The following is a 24,874-nucleotide window of genomic DNA, read 5'->3' as shown; positions in this document are numbered from 1 at the left end:
CTTGGAAGGGACGCCCATACAGTGTGGAGGAAAGGGGACGGGGCTTAAGAGTATGGGACGTACTTCCCCAATTGTTGGAGATGGTGTGCTGAGGGCTCCCTGATGCACATGCTGTGGATGTGCAATAAACTGCAACATTTTAGGAAGGAGGTTTTGGCGTAAACAAAAGAAATCACAGGTATCCAATTGCCCATGGATCCTCGAGTAATATTACTGGAAGTTACAGGGGAGGGTGTTTTACCATGTCCGGATACTTAGTCGCCCTAATGGTACACCTTGTGATGGCGGCAAAGGTCACTATAGCTCGCAACTGGAAAACTCCAGAAGGTTCAATTATGCAGATGTGGTGGGTGAAAATCTGGGATATCTTAATAGCAGGAAATATCACAGCATTAAGTATGGAGAAACAAGAGAGATACAGAAATGTGTGGAAGCCATTCATAGAATACTCAGCAAACTCCCACTGGTGACTGTGAAGCTGACCCTGATCAAATGTTTCAGAAGATACCATTTCATGTGATGTCTTTGGCTAGAGAGAGATTAAACATATGGGCACATTTGGCAGGGGCAAGGCAATACAAGAAGGGATATGTGTGAGCAAGCTGGGATCTCAATATAAGATGTGTACTCAAAGTGGTGAAAGTACTCTCAGGATATGGGCTCAGAGGGGAGCCATGCTATTACATATGGTGATGTGTCCTATGTCTAATGTGTAATGCTGTGACAGTTAAATAAAAACATGTTGAAAGAAAAAAAAAAAAGTACACTCAAAACAGGCAGGGACTGTAAAACGGAAGGCTTTACTGACCTCCAAAAGTCAGGACAGGTTTCAAAAACAAGAAAAAAGAAGGGGGTCCAATAGGAATCTATGGAGGGAAAGGTGCAGAAAGGTACTATTTCCAAACAGTTGTGGAAGTAGGTGAATAGCTATACCTCTCTTTCTCACAGTGCCTTGGGATGCATGGATGGTAACAGCCACATTCTTAGATATTGTGATCCTCCCCAAGCAGAAAAGACACATTCTGTGGGGATCCAACACCAACCTCTGCCAGCTGCAATCCGTGCATGGTTTAAAGCAAATGCCTTAGCAGAGTTGGCAATTCTCACCGAAAAACGAAGTGTGTTCCTGAAGCGAACTGCGTGCATGGAAAAAAGGAACGGAGGAGATGGGGTACGGAACCACACTACATACTGGCCCCAACGTCATATCCGATGTAGTGCACATAGAGGCATCAGGCGGAGCCGACGCAGAGCAGCGCTGTGGACGTGGTAGCAGAAAGGTTTCCGAAGAACAGCTGCACTGCAAATATAATATCATACATGAGGAATCCGCGGGAGGAAGGAATACATTAGAATCTACAATTCTGAACATTTATTCATGGCTCTGGTGGGAGGGGATATGCAGTCCATTGTGTTTTCATTGTTAATGTTAGACGTGCATTTCCATGATCTCTCCAATTTGTATAGCAGTGATATAGTGATTTTATCATATACTCATTATAAATGATGCTACTTGCGTATCACATTATTTGGCAGTTCACTAGTTGCTGCAATTATAGTTTTAAATAAAAAGTATCAGGCGGCATCCCAGTGACGTTTATAATATAAGGTTCATGCTTACACAACACATCTCTGCATAGAAATGGCATTATGAGGGGGCGTGGCTTGGAAGCCATGGTGGACGGACTGGCTCTATGAGAGCTCCCGGCCGCGGCCACGCAACCATCACCAATGCCCCAGTGATAGCGAGTCTCATGAGCAACTCAGCAGTGTAATCATGCAGTGAAGTATGAGGGCACCATTTGTCCAAGTTTCGCGGTGCAGAGCGGTGCAGAACCCATAGATCAAGAGACCCTCCACGACGCGGGAAACAGACGAGTCCCACCAGCAAAATGGCGACTGGCGTTAACCCAACAACCGAATAGGCTGGGAACTACTGTGACCGAGGAGGCAGGCACCCAGGAGTCAGAAGCTCTCACCAGCTATCTGGAGACGGATAACATTGACTGCAGCCCCCGCCCGCATGCCGGTAATACAGCACCCTTCACCAGTCCCAGCGCGGGCTCTGTCTACTCGAGCCCCAGGGACCCTATCCGAGCACCGGGGATCTCGGCAACGGCATCAACGAGCAGAGGCAGACTGTCGGCAGCTGCGACCCATCCCCCAGGAGAGGCCCGGGGCCGTACCCTTCGTGGGGATCCACAGCTCTAACCCTGCCTCGCCCAGAGAAGCACGCCGAAGAGTCCCACCACCCCCAGCAGCAGGGGGCACGCAAGCCGAGCACCCCCCACCTTGCAAAACAAGCACCCACTCCTAAAGACTAAACACCCCAGTGGGGACCCTGCAGCACCCAGCCACATCCAGAAGCAAATACCCCGGCACAAACCGCAGAGGGGGCTGTGGTGGGAAGCCTGCCCTCCCCACCCATCGAAGGAGTGGCCCCCCGTCCTCTGCATTTCCACCGGGACACCGGGGGAGCCTTGCAGCTCCTCAACGCACCAGAGCTAAGGCACCCACCCACCCTAAACCTTCCCACCCCCACTCGCCGAAGCACAGTGCCCCCCAGCCAACGGAATCTGCCCAACCCTCTGAGACTGCCAGGGCCGGGCTCCTTGTGGCGGCAGAACCCCGGCGTATCCCGGAGAGTGGTGCCCTCCCGTTCCCCCGAACGCAAGGAGGCCCGCGATGGGGCCGGCAGCTTGAGGCATCCTCCACTCTGCCGCCTCATCAACAACAGAAGCTCGGAGCCGGTGACTACCACACTGCCGCCGCAGCTCCGTCCCAGCCCAGCACATGGGGCGAGGAGCGGAGTCGGACCTCCAGAGGCCCCACATCACAGGGGCTTCACCAAGTCTAAGTTAGGGCAGCACCTGCCGCGCCAACCCCAAGCCCCAACAAAACAATAGCCGACCAGGAGGGCCCCACGACCTCCATTAGCCGGGGGAGGCAGACAACCCCCTCCCTCTCCCCATGGGACAGCAAAGGAGACTCGGCGGGCCCTGGATCCACACAGGGGACGCCCTGAGGCTAGCATACAGCCCCAGTCGTCCTCTCAGGGTGAGGCTGCTGCTCCGAAAGCAAAGGGAGACCCAGACAAAGTGACAAAAGTTGCTGCAAAGAAGCCTAAGGAGAAGGTGGCTGCCAACGAGCAGATGTGATGTCAGGGAAGTCCACAGGAGCGGCGGCCTACCTGCGAAAGGTCCCAAGAATGCCCCGCCATCTGCAGATCGACGCCATGGAAGACCCCATAACCCCGGAGGAGGTATCGGAAGTAATCCGCATGGTGAAAAACACAGCCCCAGGACCTGACGGACTGGCCGCACCATTCTATAAGAAATATAACTACATCCTGGTGCCCCACTTAGCCTCACTCTTCAACTCCTTCCTGACAACGGGCTCCACCACCCCCTCAATGGAGGAATCAATCACAATCTTGATCCCGAAGCCGGGCGCAAACCCAGAACTCTGCTCGTCATACCGCCCCATTGCCTTGCTGAATGTGGACTCCAAAATCTTCTCGAAGCTGCTGGCCCGCAGGCTCACCAGACTCCTCCCAGACCTCAACCACCTGGACCAAACGGGCTTCATTCCTGGCCGCAACACCATGGACAACATCAGGCGCACCTTAAACATCATCGAAACAGCCAACAGAACTGGAGGGGAACTAGCAGTGGTATCGCTCGACGCACATAAGGCGTTCGATATGCTGGACTGGAGCTACATAGGGGAAACATTAACACTACGGGATTGGGCCAAATTTCCAGAAATGGACACTGGCAAAATACTAGCATCCCACCACAAACCTGAGGATCAACGGAGCAATGTCCTCCAGGATCAAGATCACCAGAGGCACCCGCCAGGGCTGCCCCCTATCACCCCTGATCTTCGCCCCATCAATGGAGCCATTCGCCGACAGGATCCGGCAAAACCCTGCAGTCCAGGGTCTCAATCTCAAGAACAACACTTACAAAGCGGCCCTATACGCCGATGATGTGTTGCTGACACTATCCCATCCAGCCACATCCCTGGCGGCGCTATGGGTAGAGCTGAACAAATTCAAAGCGGCCTCCAGGTTCACGATCAACCTTAAAAAGTCAGTAGCAATGGGCATCAACATTCCGAGAGCAACGCTGGACGCACTATCAGCCAGTCTCCTGATCCCATGGGCCAGATCCCACCTAAACTACCTGGGCATCGGCCTACCCAAGCTAGCAGAACGCACCTAAAAGCTGAACTTCCCGCCCCTACTGAAAGACCTGCAGTCAGACATGTCTCGCTGGCAAGATCAAGAGATATCCTGGCTGGGAAGGATCACAACACTAAAAATGAACTTGATCCCCAGACTACTTTACCACTGCCAGGCCCTCCCAGTAGCAATCGCCAAAAAAGCTAAACAGAAACTTCAAGCAAGAATGCTAAAATTTGTTTGGGGGAGCAAGAAGCCCCGGGTGACCAGGAAGGTCTTACTCAGAAGCCCCGGGGGTCCCTGAGGTCGAGAGGTACTGCCTAGCTGCACATCTTACAGCAGCATTCATGTGGCAACAAGACACCAACAGACCCTGTTGGTTGAAGTTGGAGGAGGACTGGAGCCAATACCCGTTAGAAGCCCTCCCACACATCACATAGCCTAAGCACCCCCCAAACGCCAGACCCCTATAGTCCATGAGAAATACAGTAAAACTGCTGGAAGCAGGCAGCCAGGAGGTGGACATGCAGAAGCATGGTAGGCACGCTCTCCCCGGTCTGGGAGAACCCGGACATTACCCCAGGACAGGGGCAAAACACCTTTCTCAAATGGAAAGTGGGGGGCCTGAAGCACCTAGCTGACTTTTACGAGGGGGACACACTACTCACTTTCGAGGACTGCAAAAGGAAATTCCAGGTACCAGAGGACGAGAGGTTCCACTACGCCTAACTTCATCACTGGCTATCCCACAACACGCATGGGCACAGGGAACTCACAGCTCTGGAACAACCGCTAACAGCAACCCCACCCAAAGGGAAGATTTCGACCCTATATAGGCTACTGGACAGATCAGACCCCGAAGCCAAGGAACCCTACATGAACGGTGGGAAAGAGATCTGGGCAGAGAATTAGATGGGTCCAGCTGGGACCGCATCTGGACGAGAATCCACAAGGCCTCCAAATGCGTGACGAATAAAGAGAGAGCCATTAAGGTCTGCTACAGGTGGTACATGACAACAGAAATTCTTCACAAATGCAACCGTGCCATACCACCACAGTGCTGGAGAGGCTGCGCAGATATAGGAACACTGTTTCACCTCCGCTGGTCATGCCCGAAAGCCGAAAGATTCTGGAGGGAAGTTCTGGAACAGATCTGACAGATCACAGGCCCATCGATCCCATGGGACCCTGGCATCATCCTTTTAGGAGACACAGGAAAAGGACAGTTCCCCATTGACTGGCAATCTGGCAGACCTCTGCACGCACTTGTTAACCGCAGCCAAAATCTCAATCGCCAAACTATGGAAACTCCCGGAGGGCCCAGCAATCCCGGTGTGCTTGGTAAAGTGCTGGGATATCGCGGCTGCTGAGAAAATCACTGCCATCCACCAGGACAACAAAAACAAGTTTCATAATATCTGGGACCCCTTTCTTGACTTTGTGCAAAGATTCCCAGGCATTGCCAGATAACCACCGTCACTTAGATGGCTGACGAAAATGGACTAACAAACTAATTTCACCCCAGCACATGTACACAGCGGTCCAACCAAACCGCGCTCATTGAACCAATGCCCTGTAACACTGACACGAGACAGTTGCAATCCCCTCCGGACTGCCCCGGAACTCCCTCCCCCCCACAATATTTATTTTCACCTCAGTTGAGGTTATGTTACACCTTAACAGCATGTCACAAAGTATAAAAAAGCTGTTATTTATAAATGCCAATAAAAAGACAAGTTGAAAAAAAAAAGAAATGGAATTATGTACAAATCCCCTAGGTAACCACCTATCACTCAAGAACTCAGGCACTCTGGTGCCCCTCACCTTTACCAGAGGTTTGCTCCAAATGCTGATGCTCCACCAGACCAGCAGGAGCAAGAAGACAAATTAGTCATGCCATGCTAGTCATCAGAGAAAAAAAGGGGTGAATCAGAATTAGAATGACATTCATTTAGGATGTTTTCAAAACATGAATTCTTGTTTTCCACCTTTAACAGGCTCCATTTGAGGAAATGATAAGCCATTGCTTTTAACATACTTTCTCTTGATCTGTAGCTCGCAGACTGAGGTAGTTGAGAACCTGGGGTTCTAAAACACTCAGGGACTCTAATAAGGCAGGGATAAGCTTCGGAGTATGAGGTTTCAGCATAGCACCAGCACTTTTACTTATTTTCACAAGAGTGTTGATGCTGCAAAAAAAGAAAACATATACAGAATATTTTATAAATACTTGGGATGATCGGACAGCAATATGTACACATGCCCCCCATTTATAAATAAGAATACAAATACAAAAGATTGAAGAACTATCGCCCAAAATGTCAGAACAAGAATATGTGTTCACTAGTATCAATACGTTTATCAAATGGAAGAATAAACAGTTGTTACCAATGGCAAGACTAATGCAGATTGCACTAAAGCTATGATTTATCATGGATTCGTATAAGAACAATTACTTACTATTGTAAATGTTCTTTCTGATGTATACAGTATTCCATCCACACATTTCCTTCTCTTTAGAAATAGCACCATGCTGAGACTGGAAACAGAAACTATGAACAGCCATCAAGTGCAACTCCTGTCCAGCTTCACCACAACAATGAGGGATGTGAGGCTTCAGGTGTAAATATAACTATTGAGTCGAACATGGCTAATTTCTGAAGGTTCAACCAGGTTTCTCAGCTCAATAGAAGAAAATAGAAGAAAAAATTACTTAGCCCTGGTAATGTTCTTTCTGATGTATGTTCCTTCCATGGAGTCCTATTAGCAGATTGCTAATAACATATGAACAGTAAGGGGCGACGTGCGGCTTTTAAGTCCCTCAACGCTGTTCACACATGCGTTTGGACGGGACGTGGGCGTCGATATAAATAGCTCACACCACAACCTGATGCCTCAGTTCCTTGTTTCTTTCCCCGTGCTCGGGAGTTTTGGCGAAAAATACAAAGAATTGCTTTGGACCGTGAAAGAGAGAAGAAATTAGAGATTTCTCATTATTAGAGGGGTAGGATGGGAGGGCAATGAGGAATCCATGAGAGGAACATCTATCAAAAAGAACATTACCAGATCCTCCTATGGATTCCTCACCTTAGATAGACTCTCATAGCAATTTTGTGTAAAGATGGAGGGAGAGTGAATCTTATACCCACAGGTTGTGTAGGACTGCTCTTTCAAAACGAGCGTCCTGGCCAGACAGGGTGTCCAAGCAATAGTGTTTTAAGGTAAAGAAGACCATGTTGCAGCCTGATAAATGTCCTGACCTAGTCACCTCTGTAGCACTGATCTAGTTGCTGTTTAGATCAGTTTTACGAAAAAAAAAAATGACTTTTCCTATTTTACCTAATTTTGTTTTGTCCTTTTTTGTATCGAGATAACCACTGCCTCTCCCTCCACTTCCCCCCACTTTAACCTATTCCCCTACCCCACCCCACATATATATGTTATTTTGACCGAACTTCAACAAAACAAACTATCCAAAAAATTTGGTCAAATAGGAAAGGTCAATTTGACTTTCGATCAAGTATGTGAATACCGTAGTTGCTACTGCCCTAGTAGCATGAGCTCTTAATCTCTCAGGTATATCCTTCCCTACTATCAAATAGCATTCTGAAATGCATACGATTGTACATCTAGGTAATGTTTGTTTGGTCACTACTTTACCTAGTCTGGAACCGGCATAGCCAATAAAAAGCTGATCCTCTAATCTGAAGTTGCTGATTCTGGCAATGTAAAAACGCAGCTCTTTTAGGGTCCAGGCTACGTAATGTATCCTCCTCTTTGGAAGGATGAGGTGGAGGGTAGAATGCAGATAAGATGATTTTTGAGATATATGGAATTCTGAAACAACTTTGGAAAGGAAAGAAGGAAGGGCGGACACTAAGCACTACCTTCTCCTGGGTGAAGACTGCAAATGATGGTTTTCACAAGAGGGCCTTGTGATGAATCGCAGGATTTCATCCCTTCACCCCAATGGGGAGCCCCCCTCATGTCAGGCTAGGGAGGTGAGCCCATTCCGCAAAACACGCCCTAACAGTAGAAGCAAGTGAGACTTTGCCTGGAGAGACTCCCCCTTTGGGGACAAGGACTCACTGGAGGACCTGCCAAAGTACAATCTTTTAACCTTCCGGATGACAATATCTGTAACGAGCAGGTCAATGTGGGTTATTGTCAGCATGAAATTGAAAACCTCTTTAAAGCTCCAATTCTACGGGGACGAGTAAGAGAATGTGTGGATAATAGAGTTCACAACAGAAAGAGAAAAAGGAACAGCTACTTGCGCTGGGGAACCCCCGTAGCTAAATCAATCTAGAAAGGGGAAGAGCCTGTGGAAATAAATAGAGCCTGCGCGTTTAAAAAGGAGACACACGCTGACTCCAAAGAACAGCAGAGACAAGACGCGCAGCGTCTTACAGTCGTAGGAGACCAAGAGCTAACAGGCATGCTATGGTCGGTAGGAAACGGTTCAGGCGATCTGAAGCCAGACGTGTGGCGTACTAAAGCAAAGCAGGTGAAAGAAGCCGAGATTGGTGGCAAAACCATAGGGAGCTCGTGGTGGACCCGAGGGTCCTCATAACGATGCTGAACCATTCTGCCATGGCAGATTAAAGATGACCCGGTACCTGACAAACCGGAACGCAATCTACGACAAACTAAGCAAGAAGCAGGCGCGAAGACCTGAGACTCCAGACAAAAAAAGTAAGCCGATCCTCAACAAACGAGAACCCTGGTGACGTCAACTCTAAACACTAAAGGTAACAGGGATAACGGGAGACCCAGGAGAGGACATGAGAATCATTATTGGAATGCTCATACTCATCATAGTCAAGAGAGAGAAAACATAACAAGAGGCAATGAGAATCATTGTTGGAACGCTCACACTCATCTCTGTCTAAAATGAAACATTGTACAGCTAGTACAAACGGGAGTGGAAGAGATATTTTGGAAAGGTTCCAATTAGTAAAGATGTATACCAAATCATTTGATTTGATATAAATGATCTATACCACCTCTCTAGCTCCTCCTCCACTTCCTTCCTCTACCATTCAAGCTCCTCTGCCATGTACCAACTCTATGGCTCCGCCTCCACCTCCCTTCCTCTACCATCTCGGCTCCTCTTCTACTATCACCTCTCTGACCCCTCAGCCACCTCTGTCATACACCTCTCTGTCTCCCTTGACATTAGCCGCTCCTTTGGCTTCCTTGCCACTTCCGTCCCCCACCTCTGGCCCCCTTGCCAGCTACCTCTCTCCTGGCACTCCCGCCCTCCACTACGTCTTTGGCTTCTCTGCCGCCTCCTCCCTTTACCTCTCGGGCTTCTCTGCCACTTCCGTTGGGTATCTCTTTTCCCTGTACCCTCCACAGAAATCTTTCAAGCGTGACAACCTGATCCACATTGCTACTCTCAACTCTCGCTCTGCTGTCAAACACTCCTCTGACATCCGCCACCTCCTTGAACTCCTGGACCTATCTAGGTCTACTCACTCTTTAGGAGACATGGTTTAAGGCCAGCACTGTCACAAGTTTTGACATACACCTCCCTGAGGGCAATAATATCCTCTCCGAGCGCAAGCCGAAACAGGCCCAGAGACTGAGTGGCCCTGATCTTTCCTGAGTGGATTCCTGCCTCCATCATCCCCTCTCAAAACTACCCCTCCTTTGAATGCCTGGTCTGCAGGCTCTTTATCTCTCCTGGCTTCTCTGAGACCTTGGTCACCCTCTATATGCCACCTGGCCAGGTTACCCTCTTCCTCTCTGGGCTGCCCTTACTACTTTCTCTCCCTTCATCTACCTCCCAGCTTCTCCTCCTTGGGGATCTCAACATCCACTTGGACTCTCCAGACTCCTCTGGGCTCTTCCGCAACCTCTGCAACTCTCTGTCCCTTTCCATTCTACCCTCTGGTCTGATTCACTCTGCCGGGCACACCCTAGATGCTCTCATCTCTTCAGACATCCCCCTCTCAAATCCTCTCACTGTTCCCCCCTCCCTGACTAACCACTCTTCTTTCTTCTCACTTTAAGCTTCCTGCCCCCGTGGCAAAGGCCCAACCCCCAACTTCCACCTTCCGTCATGGTCATTCGACCTATGAAGTGAGTGTAAGTGACTGCCTTTCCCTCCACCACCTAGTCCTGCAGCTGACTCCCATCCTGACACAGCCCTTTCCAACCTTCACCTCTCTATCTCTAACACTCTAGACATCCGCATAAAGCCTGACAAAAAGAGCAACTCTTGGTATGATTCTGATGTGGCAGCTATGAAACACAAGTGCAGAGCAGCTGAACGGAAATGGGGAGCTTCGGGGTACACCCTTTGACAAAGTGGCCAGCCACATACTGCAAAGGCAATACAGACTCTCCATCCTCTCTAAAAAGAGGGTACATATTCAAGCCTGCATCTCTGCACCCTCCAACACAGCCAAACTATGCAAAATCTGAAAGAAGCTGGCCAATCGTATTGCAATATCTTCCTCTTCTACACCTACGCTGGCCTTCTGCAAGACCCTGGCCTCTCATTTCACCACTAAAACCCAGGACATCTTGGGTTCCTCTCTGCCTCTTCTCACACCCTCTACACCTCTCTGACACTTCTTGGCCACTTCCCCCTCCTGTCCTCCCTCTCTCTCTCTCCTGTCACACCTGATGATGTTTCCAGCCAAGTCCGGTCTATGAAAGTCTCATCCAAACAGGTGACCCCCTGCTCCTCCAGTACCATTAAGGCAACATTGGTTCTCTCGCTCCAGCCTTGGCCAATTTCTTGCATCACTCTTTCGCCACTTTAGTTTCCCCTCTCCTCTCAAGAACTCCCTTGTGCACCCGCTACTAAAAAAGCCTTCTGCCAACCCCTCCATTCCGGCAAACTATCTCCACATCTCTATCACTCCCAGCTAACCCTCCACACCAAAGCTGTTGGTTGTGTCCCAGACCATCAGTCTGGCTTCTTAGCAGCCAGAGGCATGGAAACTTAACACCCGTGAAGATCTGCTCTCTAACCTTGACTCAAGCTCTCCCTCTGTCCTCATTCTCCTTGACCTATCCTCTGCTTTCGACACAGTGAACCACAACATCTTGATCACTCGTGTCCCTGAATACCTGGGCATAGCAGATCATTCTCTGGCGTGGCTGTCCTCTTTCCTCTTGGACCGACCTTCCCAGGTTCAACTTGGGTCCTTCCTCTCCACAACCTCCCTCTCCACACTTGGTGTGCCCCAGGGCTCGATCCTCTCCCCCCGAATTTTCAATGTCTACCTGGCCCCTTTGGCCCTCCTGATCACGACCTTTTCCTCTAACTTTCAGCGTTATGCAGATGATATGCAGCTCTCTTTCAGGCTACCCTCAGCCTGCTCCTCCTCTGTGTTCATCCCTGACTGTCGAACCGCTATTCAGGCATGGTGCTCCTCTAATAATCTCTGCCTTAATGCCAGTAAGACTGAGATCCTTCTCATTGGGACCCCTGCTCTCGCTTTTCCCCCCTCTCACTGTGGTCAGCCTCCCTGTGCCCTCTGCCCTCACGCTCCAGTGAGGTAAAAAACCTTGGGGTCATCTTCGACTCCACTCTCTCCTTCTCTTCACACACCACGGACCTTGCCAGAAAGGCCCATTTGCAGCTACACCTGCTTAGAGGTATTCTCCCTTTTCTCACCTACCCCCAGAAGCTCACTGTCTCCAGAGCTCTGGTTCTCTCTAGCCTGGACTACTTTAACAACCTCTTTCTCAATCTGCCTAACTCTACTCTTCGCCCTATACAACTCATCCAGAACAGGGCCGCAAGACTTATCCTGGCCTCAAGCCCAGGGACTGCATCTCTACGGTTCTGAAATGCCTCCACTGGCTGCAAGGATCAAGATCAAGACCCTCTGGATTTTCCCCAAGGCTTCCTGGGGCTGTGGCCCTTGCTATCTCCAACTCTATCTTCCAAAGTACCTTCCTACTAGAGCCCTCTGCTTGTCTACTTCTAATTGTCTGAGGGGTAGTTAAGCTCCCCAACAGAGATTAGGGGGGTAGATCTCTCTCCTTTGCAGGTGCCTCACTCTGGAACGGCCTCCCTGCCTCTCTCCACTTTAAGCTGGATCGCTCGAAGTTCCCAAAGCTCCTCAAGACCTACCTTTTCTCCTCTTCCTCTCCCCTGCGAACCTTTCCTTACACCTGCACTGCTCTACTGACTGGCTGTTTGGTGTTCCTCTGAGTCTTACAAGACACCAGGCTCCCCGCCCCCTATCCAGTCCCCCTGCAATTGCCTGCTGGCCTTCCTGCACTGCCGCCTGGCCCTCACTTGCACTACCAGTTCGTGATTCCCCTTGGAGTCCCAGCCGTCCTTGCACCCGACTCAGGGCCCTGATGCTCTTGGTGCACTTCTCCCTGTACCCTCTCCCCTGCACTTCTTGTCTGCACACTTGCAGAATCTAAATGACACTAGGCCTAGTAAGATTGTTTTCTTGTCCTCCCTTGGCTGGTTGCGCCTTGCAACACATTGTGTACAGTCGCATTATAAATAACATATCAATCAAGGCGGCCTAAATGAAATAACAAAGCAGTTTATAAAGGAGAAACTTGAGAACAAGCAGGGCTTTGTAAAAATTGATGTACATTAAAAGGTTGAATACCAAAAGATCAAATTACAAAATTACGGAGCCCCCTTGCCCGCATTTTGTAATTCAATCTTTTGGGATTTTAACTGTTTGTCCCCCACACTGCCTTTAATGTATGAGGGGGACACCAACGCAACCACTGCAGCCCATAATACTGAACTGAGGGAGCGGGGGACACCCCCGCAATCCCTGCTCCCCTGTTTGGTATTATGGGCTTCGATATAATCTACTATGCTGAATGCACACTAAAAGTGCATTCGGCATTTTAGATACAATCTTTTCGTCCATTTCCTGTAAAAATATATCTGGAAAAAATAAATTAAAGACTATGAATTATTTATGAAAATAAGAACTAGCCCAGACGGCAAAGATAACTGTTGGATAAAGTCCTCAGGAGAAGAGAGAAGGATCCCCTGTTGTAGAAGAAAACAAGAGAAGAAACAAAATTCCAGAACAGCGACAAATGAACTGTACAAACTGAGTAAAGTGATCACTAGAGATTATCTAAAGATCATCTATTGAAAAGCAGCTGAACTATAAGCCCACAAACCTCATGAGAAGGGAGACATTCCTATGATTGAGTTGTTAAAAATAGTAGTAGGGTCAGATAGGTTAGAGTCGGACGGTGGAAGGTGTCATTTACAGACATTCACTGACTACTGACAAGCACATTAGCTAGATTAGGTAGGGGCGCCTTGTAAAAAAGGGAAAGACAGGCTGTGTTCATATTCTTTAAGAAATACCCCAGTGAAATGTCTAACCAGAGTCTGTGTCCTCCTTCTGACCTACCACAGCCTGCAATTTTCTCCCTTTGCACGCGAAAGTGATGGCTAACCAAAATATTGTTTTCCATGTAAGAAACATAAGAGGGCAAGAATGAAACCGCTCGAAAGGAGCCCATATCAAGAATGTGAATACCAGATTTAAGATCTAGGCTGGCACCAGAAAAGGGATTGGTGGAAAGGCATTTGTTAAACCTTTCAGAAGTTGAATTAATATAGAGATTTTGAAATACGATCCTTGATCTGTTGGGAACTTGCAAATAGAAAGCACAGTTAAATATCCTTTCACAGTAGCCACCTGTAGACCCTGGTGGACCAGGTGTAGCAGCAAAGATAAAACTATGGGCATGTTGCATGAGAAGGAATCTATATCCATTGTTCTACACCAGCAGCAAAATGTGTTCCAAAGGCAGCAGTATAGGGTCTTTGTTGCTGGGCTTCTGGCCAAAAGCAACACCTCCATAACATCTTCCGGGAAGTCGCAATTCTTGCATCTTAAGCTTTCTGAAACCAGGCGTGAAGGTTCAGGCCCGATGCCTAGATGGAGAACTAGGCCTCCCTCCTGTGGGAATAGGTCCATTCTCTGGGGAAGACTAATTGGAGGGCAGATGGATATGTCTAGAAGGTCTGTGTACCATGTCCTACTGGCCCAATATGAGCAATCAGAATCATGGTTGTCCCGAACTTCCTCAACCTCCTGAGGTCTTGAGGGATGACGGACTGGCGGAATGCGTATAGGAGTGGAACATTCCCATCCACTACCAACGCATCACCCAGCGCTCCTCTCTGACAAATTTCTTTGGAACAGAACAGCTACACTTCCTGTGAGGGGTTTCCCAGATGGCGAAGATCTCTAGAAGGACTTCCTTAGTCAGCTGCCACACATGGGAGGTCGATACTTGCCCGCTGAGTGTCCGCCGTCGTGCTCTCCATACCAGCCTAGTGAACTGCTGACAGGGAGATCCCATTTTGCAGCACCCAAAAACCAGAGATGCGTTGCCTCCTTGCGCAGCGGTAGTAAACCTACACTTCCTGTTTTGTTGTGGTAGTGCATGGCGGCTGTGTTTGTTCATCATTATCGGGACATTTTTTCCCAGTATAGCAGGCAGAAAAGCCATCAGTACTACTCTGACCAACCTCAGCTCTAACAGGTTTGTGTGTCATTTTGTCTCCAATGAGGACTGTGAGGGATCAAGAGTAAGACACGGAGACAGTTGCATTTTTGGTGTTTACCAAAGACTTTGATTATCAAAAGAAAAAGAGGGGTTGGAGAAATTCTACCTATCCCTGCCTCAACAAAAGTAAGGAACGTCTGTGTCAGGATGTCTAAAGCAAAAATAATTATCTGCCCTGTGTCCAAAATCCTAAGCTGACCCTAACACACTAAACTCAATATAACGTGAAATGGGGAACGTCTCTCGGCTGAACACCTGCAGCTTCCTTCCAAAGTTCCAAATATAAAGTCTCTAAGGCGCAGAAAAAGAAAAAATGAATTAAGGTCCCCTAGCGAAGGGCCTTCTCTTCCCCTATTGTCTGATTATTCATAGTGTCACTTCTCATACATTCCACAATCTCAAGGGGGGGGGTGGCTCTTCCCTTGAGTTTTCTCTGTTTATACAACACTTTACAGTTCTTTCTCTGGACCCCTGATGCCTTTTTCAGAAAGGGGAATGGTTATTGTCTTTTGGTCCACAATTCAAAAAGGGGGAGTCTCTTTCCCTGTATTCTCAGCACTTTATGGGGGAATCTGCCCAGTTTTTCAAATCCCTGGTTTACTCTCCTACTTGGGTGTGGGTCCCAGACTTGCTGTATGCCTGCTTTACTCTCTTGCCAGGGCTTTTTGAGTCCTCTCAATATTCAACTGCAAATCACTGGTTCACACTCTTCATAAGCATTCACTTGATTCTGTATCCAGTTAATTATAACTTTCATATGTCGGGGCACCAACCCTTCAATTGTGTTAAATGTTCTAGCTCCCTTGTGTGGGTTTTTGCTCTTTACTAACGGCACACAGCCTCTGCTCTGAAACGCTCTGGTAACCCAATCTCCTTTTCTGGGCTTGCCGTTCTTCTCTGGCAGCTTCAGCGTCTATAGCATCTCACTGTTTCCTCCGCTGTCTGTCTGCTGCCTGGGAGCGCCTCTCGTCGGCTTCTCTGGTCCCACCTGGCCTTCTCCTTTGCTGTGCAGCTCCTACTTCTCAGGATGGCAGCGTGACGAACACTATTCCGCATGACTTTCTTGGACGCTGTTCTAGCCAGCTAACGGCAGTTCCTGAAACCAGTGTTCACCTCTTTCCTCACAAGAGAAAGATAGCCACTGACTGCATACGCTTTCATAGCAGGGATGGATGGGAGCGGTGATGAGGAATCTGCGGGAGAACAATCCATAGAAGGAACATTACGGTAAGTAATTCCTCCTTCAATGGACTGCCTTTCTCCCGCAGATTCCTCATCAGATAGACTCCAAAAGCAGTACTCGTGTTGGAGATGGGATGAAAGCATTAACAGCAGGAGATTCTGCCAAACCGCCCTTCCAAATCGAGCGTCGCACCAACAAGCGACATCCAGGATGTAGTACTTAGTATAAGTATGAAGTGAAGACTAGGTTGCAGCCCGGCAAATGTTTTTAACCGGCACCCCTCTCTGCAGCGCCGTAGAGGTAGAGACCCAGCTGGTGAAATGGGCACTGATACCCAGGGGCAACTCTTTCCCTGCACTGTGATATCAGAGATGCACAGCCTGACCCACCGTGAATTTGTTTGTTTAGAGACGGCTAAACCTTTCCTAGTCACAAAGCAGGCCACACACAATTGGTCGACTTTCCTGTATTCAGCTGTCCTGGCCACATAAAAACTCCATGCCCTCTTAGGGTTTAGTCTGTGAAATCACTCCTCCTCCTCACAAGGGTGCAGATAAAACTGGGGACGGTCAATTGCCTGGGATAAATGGAATTCCAACAGGAATCTGGACCTCACCTTTAGAGAGCCTTTCTCTTGAAAGAAACAAAGGAAGGCTGGCTTAGAAGATGGGGCCTGCAGCTCGCTGACCCGCCTGGCCGATGTGATGGCCATCAGGAACAGGGTTTTCAAGGTAAGTGACAGCAAAGAACAAGAATGTAAAGGCTCAAAAGGAGCACCCATAAGAAAATTGAGGACCAAATTAAGATCCCAGTCAGGAATGACAAAGGGAGTTAGCATACATTTCTTCACAAGGGCCTTCAGGAATTGGGCCATAACCGGAATCCTGAAGAAGGACCCTTGATACAGAGACCTTTTGAACATAGGCAATGCCGAAAATTATTCTTTAACTGTGGTGACATGAAGAGGCCAGTGACAGAATGAACTCCATCACTGTAATGGTGGGGCAAGAGATAGGGTCAGTCTTGCGTTCCCTGCACCACACCTCAAATCTTCTCCCCTGCACGCATACAGCGATCTTGTTGACGGTCTGTGTGCAGCCAGCAACACCTCGAGTACCTCAGAGAGGTCACAATCATCAAACCTCATCCTCTCAAGAGCCACGTATGTAGGTTGAGGCATTCCGGGCTCGGGTGGAGCACCTGGTCTTCAGACTGGGATAGGAGATCCAGCCGACGAGGCAACCAGAGAGGTGGCGAGATGGTCAAGTCCAGAAGGTCCAAGTACCATGTCCTCCTCGCCCAATCTGGGGCGATCAAGATCAGGTTTTCTCAAAACCTCTCCAACCTCCTTCGAACCCATGGAATGATGGGAATCAGAGTAAAGGCATAGTGGCGGGGGAAAGTCCAGTCGACTAGAAAAGCATCCCCTAGCATGCCGTTCGCTGGGAATTCCCTCAAGCAAAACTGTCTACACCTCCTGTTGGACACCGTGGCAAACCAATCCACTGCTGGGGTGTCCCACAGAGAGAAGACCTCCTCTCGGACTTCCTGGCACACTTCCCACGTATGTGAGACTGTGCTCTGCCTGCTCAGAGCATCCTCCAAACTGACCCCGCCAGAAGAACTGCCGAGACCACGTTCTCCAATAGCCAGAACCACAGCTGCATCGCCTCTCTGCAAAGGGGGAGGGAGGGCACGCCACGTTGCTTGTTCAGGTAGTGCATGGCCACCATATTGTCGGTCAAAAGCAGGACATGCTTCACCTTCAGGGAAGGTGTGAACGCCTTCAGGGCTAACCTGATGGCTCACAACTCCAGCCTGTTGATGTGTCACCTGGCCTCCATCGCTGACCTAAGGCCGCTCACCCACAAGTCCTCACAGTGAGCGTTCCACTCTTCAAGGACGCATCTGTGACCACCCTGACATGGGGCCAAAGAGGCCAGAAGGGTTCCCCTGGCAACATGTTGTTGCTGTTGGCCCACCAAGAGAGGTTGTCAACCATGGACCTGGACACACTGAGAACGGCCTTTAAAGTATCGAAGTACTGGGACCATTGACCCTGCAGGAGCCATTGCAAAGATCACATCCGCAGCCTGGCCATCAAATGCAGGAGGCCATGAGACCTAAGAGACAGAAGAAGGAAGTAACTGGTAAGGTGGCGTGGTTCTGAAAGAGTTGGACCATCTGTGCAACGCTGGTGACTCCTGTGGGGGAAAAGCCTTCCCCACCCGAGTGTTTTAGACTGCTCTGATGAACTGGAGCCTCTGTGCTGGTGTCATGTGGGACTGCAAGTTATAGGAGAAGCCCAGCCTGTGGAGTAGTGAGCAGGGGTTCTCAAGATGACAATACCTGCTCCGCCGACTTGCCTCGGATCAGACAGTCGTCCAGGTATGGAAACACATGGCTGCCGGATCTCCTGAGGTGAGCTGCGACTACCGACGTGAGCTTGGTGAAGACCCTTGAAGCGGAGGTCAACCCAAAGTGGAGAACCTTGACTTGGTAGTGCCTGCCCCCTATGAGGAACCTCAGGGACTTCCTGTGTTTTTGATGCACCAGCACATGAAAGTATGCATCCTGGAGATCTATGGATACCAGCCAGTCCTGAAGTACGAGAGTGTGGAGAATTTCTCTCAACATCACCATCCTGAATTTGTCCTTCCTCAAGAATTTGTTCAAGGCCCTGAGGTCCAGAATGGGAGGTGCAGACCTCCTCCCTTCTTGGGCACCAGGAAATAATGGGAATACCAACCCGAACCTCTCTGCTCGGGAGGTACCGCTTCCAGGGCACCCTTTAACAACAGGGCTCTCCGTTCTTCCAGGAGCTCCTGTCGCGGTTGGATTGGAAGTGGGGGGGGTCTGTCCGGAAGTTTTCTTGAAAAGGACAGTCAATAACCCCACCAAACGAGCTGTAGAGCCCAAGCATCAGAAGTAATCTCTTGCTACTGGGGCCAATGCCCTGCCAACCGTCCACCAACCGGTACATCGTGGGAGGGGAAATCAAAGCAGCTTGGAGTCACCCCTTCCACTGCTTGCTGAACACTAGAAGCCCCTCTTCCCCTTTCCGGAGCGAGAGAACGCCTCTGCCTGGCCTACAGGAGCTGCACCTTCCTGCCGTATCGCACCTAGCCTCTGTAGCCTCTGCCTCTATGGCAAAGCTGATGGCAGGTTTGGCCTGATGGGCAGCCAGGGCCAGCGATTTTGTGGCTAATTTTGACTGTTTAAACTTTTCCAAAGAGTCGTCGCCTTCTGGCCAAAAAGGATTCTCCTTCAAAAGGCAAGTCCAGTAGCCTATTTTGCACATTCAGAGAGAAGCCAGAGGTTTTGAGATATGCTCGTCTCCCCAAGACTACCACTGAACCCATTGAACGGCCCACGCCGTCGGCCACATCGAGGCCCGTTTGCAGCGACTGCCTGGCCACCTCCTTTCCATCTTCCACCAGCTGTGTAAATCCATCCTACATGTCACCTTTGGGAACATATTGACTCGCATGCTCAATTTTATTTTATTTTTTAAACTTTATTTATAGAGTGCTTGACATTACAACAGAAGAGAAAGATAGCAGCAATGACATGAGTTTACATTTTGGATGTTAATATTAACTCTACAGTGATTGAACCATGGTTTGTTATGAGCAGTTACTTAGGTACATGTGGACCATCAAAACAAAGAAAGAAAAGGGCTATAGGGAGAGGGGGACTCACTAATCGGTTGACAAGCTCTTGATCGCATGTGTATTTGTTTGAGTTGATAACAAATAATTACGGAAGAGGGCCATATATCTATTTGTTTGCAGTTCACAGGCTGCAACGAGGATCACTGCTCCTCCATGTCTGATGCTCACGTAACAGCTTGCAGCCACTGTGCCACAGATGGGCAGGTGGGGCCTAACCACATCAGTACACATCGAATTGCTAACAGCATACATAGGCTCGCCAGTCTGTGAAAGCTGCGTTGTAGTAGTTCAAATTGATGGAACAGTTGGATGGGATAAGTTCTATAGTGCAATTGAATATCTCTGACATGACATCACAAATCCCATTCCAGTATTCTACCAGACTTTGGCAGCTCCAAAGCATGTGGAAATATCCTGCCCCATCCGTGTGGCATCTGGGGCACAGGGCAGAGTAAGTGCATGAAAAGAGATGTAGCCTGGCCGGGTGTAGTGGAATCTATGTAGTCCTTTAAACTATTAGCCGAAACCTGGAGTTGAGGGATACAGCACGGGTCCATAGGCACATGGATTCCCAGATGTCGTCAGTAATGTTATTGTCAAAAACCCTAGCCCAGGCCTCCCGGAGTCTCACCAGGGGTTTGCTGCCACGGCCCTACAGCAGATCATACAATCTGGCCACCCCTCCCCGTGTAGAGGTTCCTCTCATGGTAGTATCTAAGAGTGGCTCATCGGGTGGTCGTACTGGGAACTCTGCCCATGCTTTTCAGCTGCTCGGCAGAGCCCAGTGTATTGTAGCCAATGTAAGGGTTGTCTGCGCAGGGACCCTGGCAGGACTTGAAATGCGATAAAGGAGTCCATGTTACACATATGTCTACAGCTATGTATCCATCTGACGCCCATTGTCGCGCAGCTATTTTGATTAATCTGGGGAGTGACGGGTACAAATTCCAAATGGTAGACCCCTATGGTATGGGTGAGGGTTGTCCAACATTTTCCATATCTTGGCCCAAGCCAATGCTATTGTGACAACTGGATCGTTGACTTCAGGGTCTTTCCACTGCAGTGGTAGTATCAACAAGCAAACACTGCAGCCAGTCGTATATATAGTTCAATTTTGAGGTGTGGGTGCCACGAGTCCTTGTCGAACCAGTTAGCTGCATAGTGTGCCTGAGCAGCAACCCAGTATTTTTCAAAGTCTGGGGCGGCAAGGCCTCCATGTGCACAGTGTCATGTCAAGGTCTCCCATTTTAGTCGAACCGCGCCTGCGTGCCACATGAAATCATTCATTGCCACTTTTAGTGCATCAAAGAATATTGCTCCTGGCTACAGCGGTATGTTTAGAAAATAGTATAGTAGTTTTGGGAGGATGATCATTTTGAGTAGTGTCACGAGACCTGTTATTGTGAGTAGCAGTTTCGCCCAGACGCACAACTTGGCCATTAGTTGCGGTAAATATACACCATAATTGCGGGTATAAAGGGGGGTCTTGCATCGTGTCAAAATAACCCCCAAGTATTTAATCTCTGGTGGGAAGCATGCAAAACCCATGAGGTCTGGCGGGGTGGTAGTTGCATGAGTAAGTGGGAATAGCTCAGATTTGGTACAGTTGACGTGTAGCCCAGACAGGGTCCCGAAGGAGAGGTCATCTTGCATAATTAACTCCAGCTGTCTCGCTGGATCGCGTATGAATAATAGTGCATTGTCTGCATACAATGAGATAATTTCTGGTTTGCCCATAAGCCAGACCACTTTCTGTGCGTGCTTGCAGCGAATCGCGTCTGCTAAATGACTCCATCACTACGGCGAACAGTAGGGGCGACAGCGGGCAGCCTTGTCGGGTCGCACTGTGTATGTCAATGGGAAACGAAAGAATTCCATATACATTGACTCTGGCAGTGGACAGCGTGTATAACAGCTCTACCCACGATATGAACCCAGGCCCAATGTTACATTTTTCTAGTACCGCCCATATAAATTGCCAGGACACTGAATCAAAGGCTTTTTGTACATCCAGGGTTGCGGCAACCGCCTGTGCCTCCTGGTCAATGTGCGCCAGGATATTAAAGAGGCACCTCAGGTTGAATGCCGTGGATCGGCCGGGAACAAAGCCGGATAGGTCTGGGTGAATAATATATCCCATATAAAGGGCTAATCGTAATGCTAGTACCTTAGCAAATATTTTACTGTCGGAGTTTGAGGGTGTTAGGGAGAATTCTCATTTATGGCTAATTTCCCTCACCTAGTGAGTCCCCCCCAGCAGCTTCGCTGGACTTCTGGAGTTTATTTTTTCCACCTGGTAAGAGTGAGAGCTTTTCCCCCACTCTTACCTGTGTTTTGCTATGTGTTTCCATCTGTTTTTGTGATTGTGGACTCTGAAGTACACCACTTAAGTAGCCCCCTTCTTTGTGTGTGTCACACAGCACCTTCAATGCCGTGGCACAGGGTTGTCTTTGAGACTTCCCTCGACTCCATTTCTGAGGCGACTACTGTCCCTCAGAAAAGGGTAAAGTTACCATTAACTTTACTTAGTCAATCTCCCACAGATCCAGTACACCCCATCTTCCATGGAATACTGGAAAGGGTTAACTTGTGTCCCTTTTTATCTGTACCTCCTAGAGCATTGTTTTGCTCTTTTAACATTTAGACTTGGCTGGTGTCAGTGGTATCTATCCTAACTTTTCTACTGCGATTATATTAGATAAACGTGGTACTGTTCTTGGCTATTATATTAGCCTCGAACATAAACCCGCTTGACCAAATGGTCTTTCTTTTGGCTTTATTGGGTTTATTCGCCATTTCTTTTTGTTAAAGTCCTTCTTGCGTTTTACTTTGCGCGGCAAACTAGGTTTGCCTTCTTTGTTCACTGTCTTTTGGCGGTCTTCTGCCCAGAAGCCCTCCTCAAGGCGCCTGGGTGTCTAGGTGGGCTGAATGTGAGGGAGGGGTGTAGTCACCCCCTGCACAGGGTATCCTAGGAAACCCAATTCGCACTTTGTCATGATTGGCCAGGGTAGTTGTCGGGGCTGGACAACCCCCCTGCTGGGTGATTGACAGCCAGGCTGCGTGAATTGAGGTTTTTCACATAAAAGGCAGGTCTCTTGGGTTAGAAGTCAGACAGTCGCCACTGGAACTACAAGGAACCGAAGAGAAGCGGAGAGAACGACGGCTGCTGCAACTACCCCGTCCCGGTGAAGCCCTGCTGCAGTCCTGAGCTATCTGTCCTTCCATGACTCAGAGAAGATCCAGTCCGGAGTCTTCTTCCCTTGAGCTTGGTGGGGATAACCAGCTCATCTTCTACAGCCAGGGGATACTCTTCCGTGGTCGAAATCGCTGCACACTGCTGTAGTGGTCTGGATAGCTACCTGAAGAGCCTCTCCTGTTTAAGGAGCGCACCTTTTATTCCGTGTCGCTGCTGCCGGCCCCATCCCTGTGTGGTGCAGACCCCCTTCAGACGTCCTTCTCGACGAAGCTCCAGGAACCGTGGGTCTGCGGGAAACCAACAGGAACAACTGCCAGGGCACCAGCTGCACCATTGGAACAAGGTACTGTGTTCTGTTGAGGAAACTGGGTGAATCCCTTTTTCTTCATTTCCAAGGCTTGACCTTGTCTTCCCTCCTTATAACTTTTGCTTCCGAACATTGACAATATCAAAGTACTTTTGGCTCTGTTGAATCGTGAACTGTTAGACTGTGTGATCTTCGGCAACTGACCCCGGTGTCGTCGACCCTGGCTCCGGCCCTTTGACTTTCGAACTCCTGTCTCTGAGTGTTTCTTGATTCTGCCTGCCTAACCAAAATATTGCCTGCGATTTTTGCCTCCAACTCCCTCTGGTTATCTCAGGTGCTAAGTGTGTTTTCGCCCCGTAGGATTTCATGTCACGGATACGCGTTTGTTTAGTAGACCGAACTGTCAAAAAGTGATTGCAATTGTATTCGCGGTAATGTGTTTTGTGCCTAACACCGGTTCATTCAAACACAGGGTACTTACCCTGAGACTTACTGTACAAAGTGAATTGGTTAGTTGTAGTATATTTAACATGTGGTTTTTATTCTAGTTTTATAGAAGTGTTGTGTTTATAACGAATGGTTTAAAAATAAATGTTCTTATATTTTTCTACCTGAAACCTTGAGTCAGTGTTTGCTTGAGTCACAGTAATTGTGGTCCCTTTGTGTAATCTCTGCTACCTCTCATATACTCTTGAGATAAGCCTGGCTGCTCTGCCACTGCTACCACTATGACATAGTAGTAAAGGCTTGTACCAAACGTAAAACTTGCATCACCACCTGTAGTCTTAATTGTGTGTAGTGGTCCCTAAGGGCACTGCACAGGATTCTGCCTAACAGAGGGAAAGGGGATGATAGGAGCCGCATTGCTCAGGAGATTTGTCGGGTTTAAGTAAAACTGTAATCACTGCTTCGTGTAGTGGGGGCAAGCGGGAGTATCCCTGAAGCACAGGCATCCGTCCATAGAGCAATTAATTTATGGATGAGGCGGGACTTGAAGTGCTAAAAAAAACTCCATTGTGAGGCCATCTGGGCCAGGGGCTTTGCCGGATGGAAGGCCTTCAATGGCTTGGGATATCTCCTCAGGGGTTTAATTTAGTTTATTTGCTTATATAGCACGCTGAACCCAGGGTAGCTAGGCACTTGGACTTGAATAGAGGTTACATATATGTGAGGTTACTTAATTACAGGAAATGTACAGTTACATAGAGTACAAGTAAGGTTACATAATTACAGGCATTTACAGTTACATAGTATATACAATATACAGAGGTGATTGGGTTAGTTGTTTGTATTAATTACAGACAGGATTGACGCTGGATTAATAAGCAGTGAATAAAGTTATTTTACAGAAATTGAGTAGTAAGAACAAATTATCCCCGGCTGGGATAGGCACAATATACATGTATATACAAGTTGAGCGTGGAGGATGTGGGTATGACGTTATGTGCAAGGGATTGTGGATAGAAGCCATGCTTTGACTTTGAAGTGGAAGGCTGGAAAGTGATGTTCGTCTCTCAGTGATGGGGGCATGGAATTCCATGTTTTTGCTGCTAGGACAGGGAAGCTCGTCCCGCCTGATTTCTGGAGTCTGTATTTGGGAATGTTGAGGCAGTGCGCGTAGTTGGTTCTGGTTGGTCTGGAGGATGTCCTGGTACAGAATTTGTCAACAAAGTATTTAGGGGCTGTGTTGTTAAGCCATTTGTGTGTGATCGTGAGGGTCCTGAATGTGATTCTGTCTTTTATGGGGAGCCAGTTGGCCGTCTGTCTTGCGTGGGTGATGTTGTCAGTA

General features: G+C 48.7%; 1 protein-coding gene across 2 annotated transcripts in view; it reads right to left on the bottom strand.

The window, feature by feature from the left end:
- The window catches only part of ECPAS (Ecm29 proteasome adaptor and scaffold), a 3,148,361-nt gene that overhangs the window by 762,667 nt on the left and 2,360,820 nt on the right, over positions 1-24,874 (bottom strand). For both annotated transcript variants that reach the window (XM_069630810.1, XM_069630809.1), the window contains exon 35: positions 6,225-6,375. In XM_069630810.1, the coding sequence (XP_069486911.1) occupies positions 6,225-6,375 (151 nt within the window). The remainder of the gene's footprint in view (positions 1-6,224; positions 6,376-24,874) is intronic.

The sequence above is a fragment of the Ambystoma mexicanum genome, chromosome 6q (assembly GCF_040938575.1).
Source record: "Ambystoma mexicanum isolate Mex_15411 chromosome 6q, UKY_AmexF1_1, whole genome shotgun sequence".
Classification (NCBI taxonomy): domain Eukaryota; kingdom Metazoa; phylum Chordata; class Amphibia; order Caudata; family Ambystomatidae; genus Ambystoma; species Ambystoma mexicanum.
This window is presented reverse-complemented; position numbering and strand designations above follow the sequence as displayed.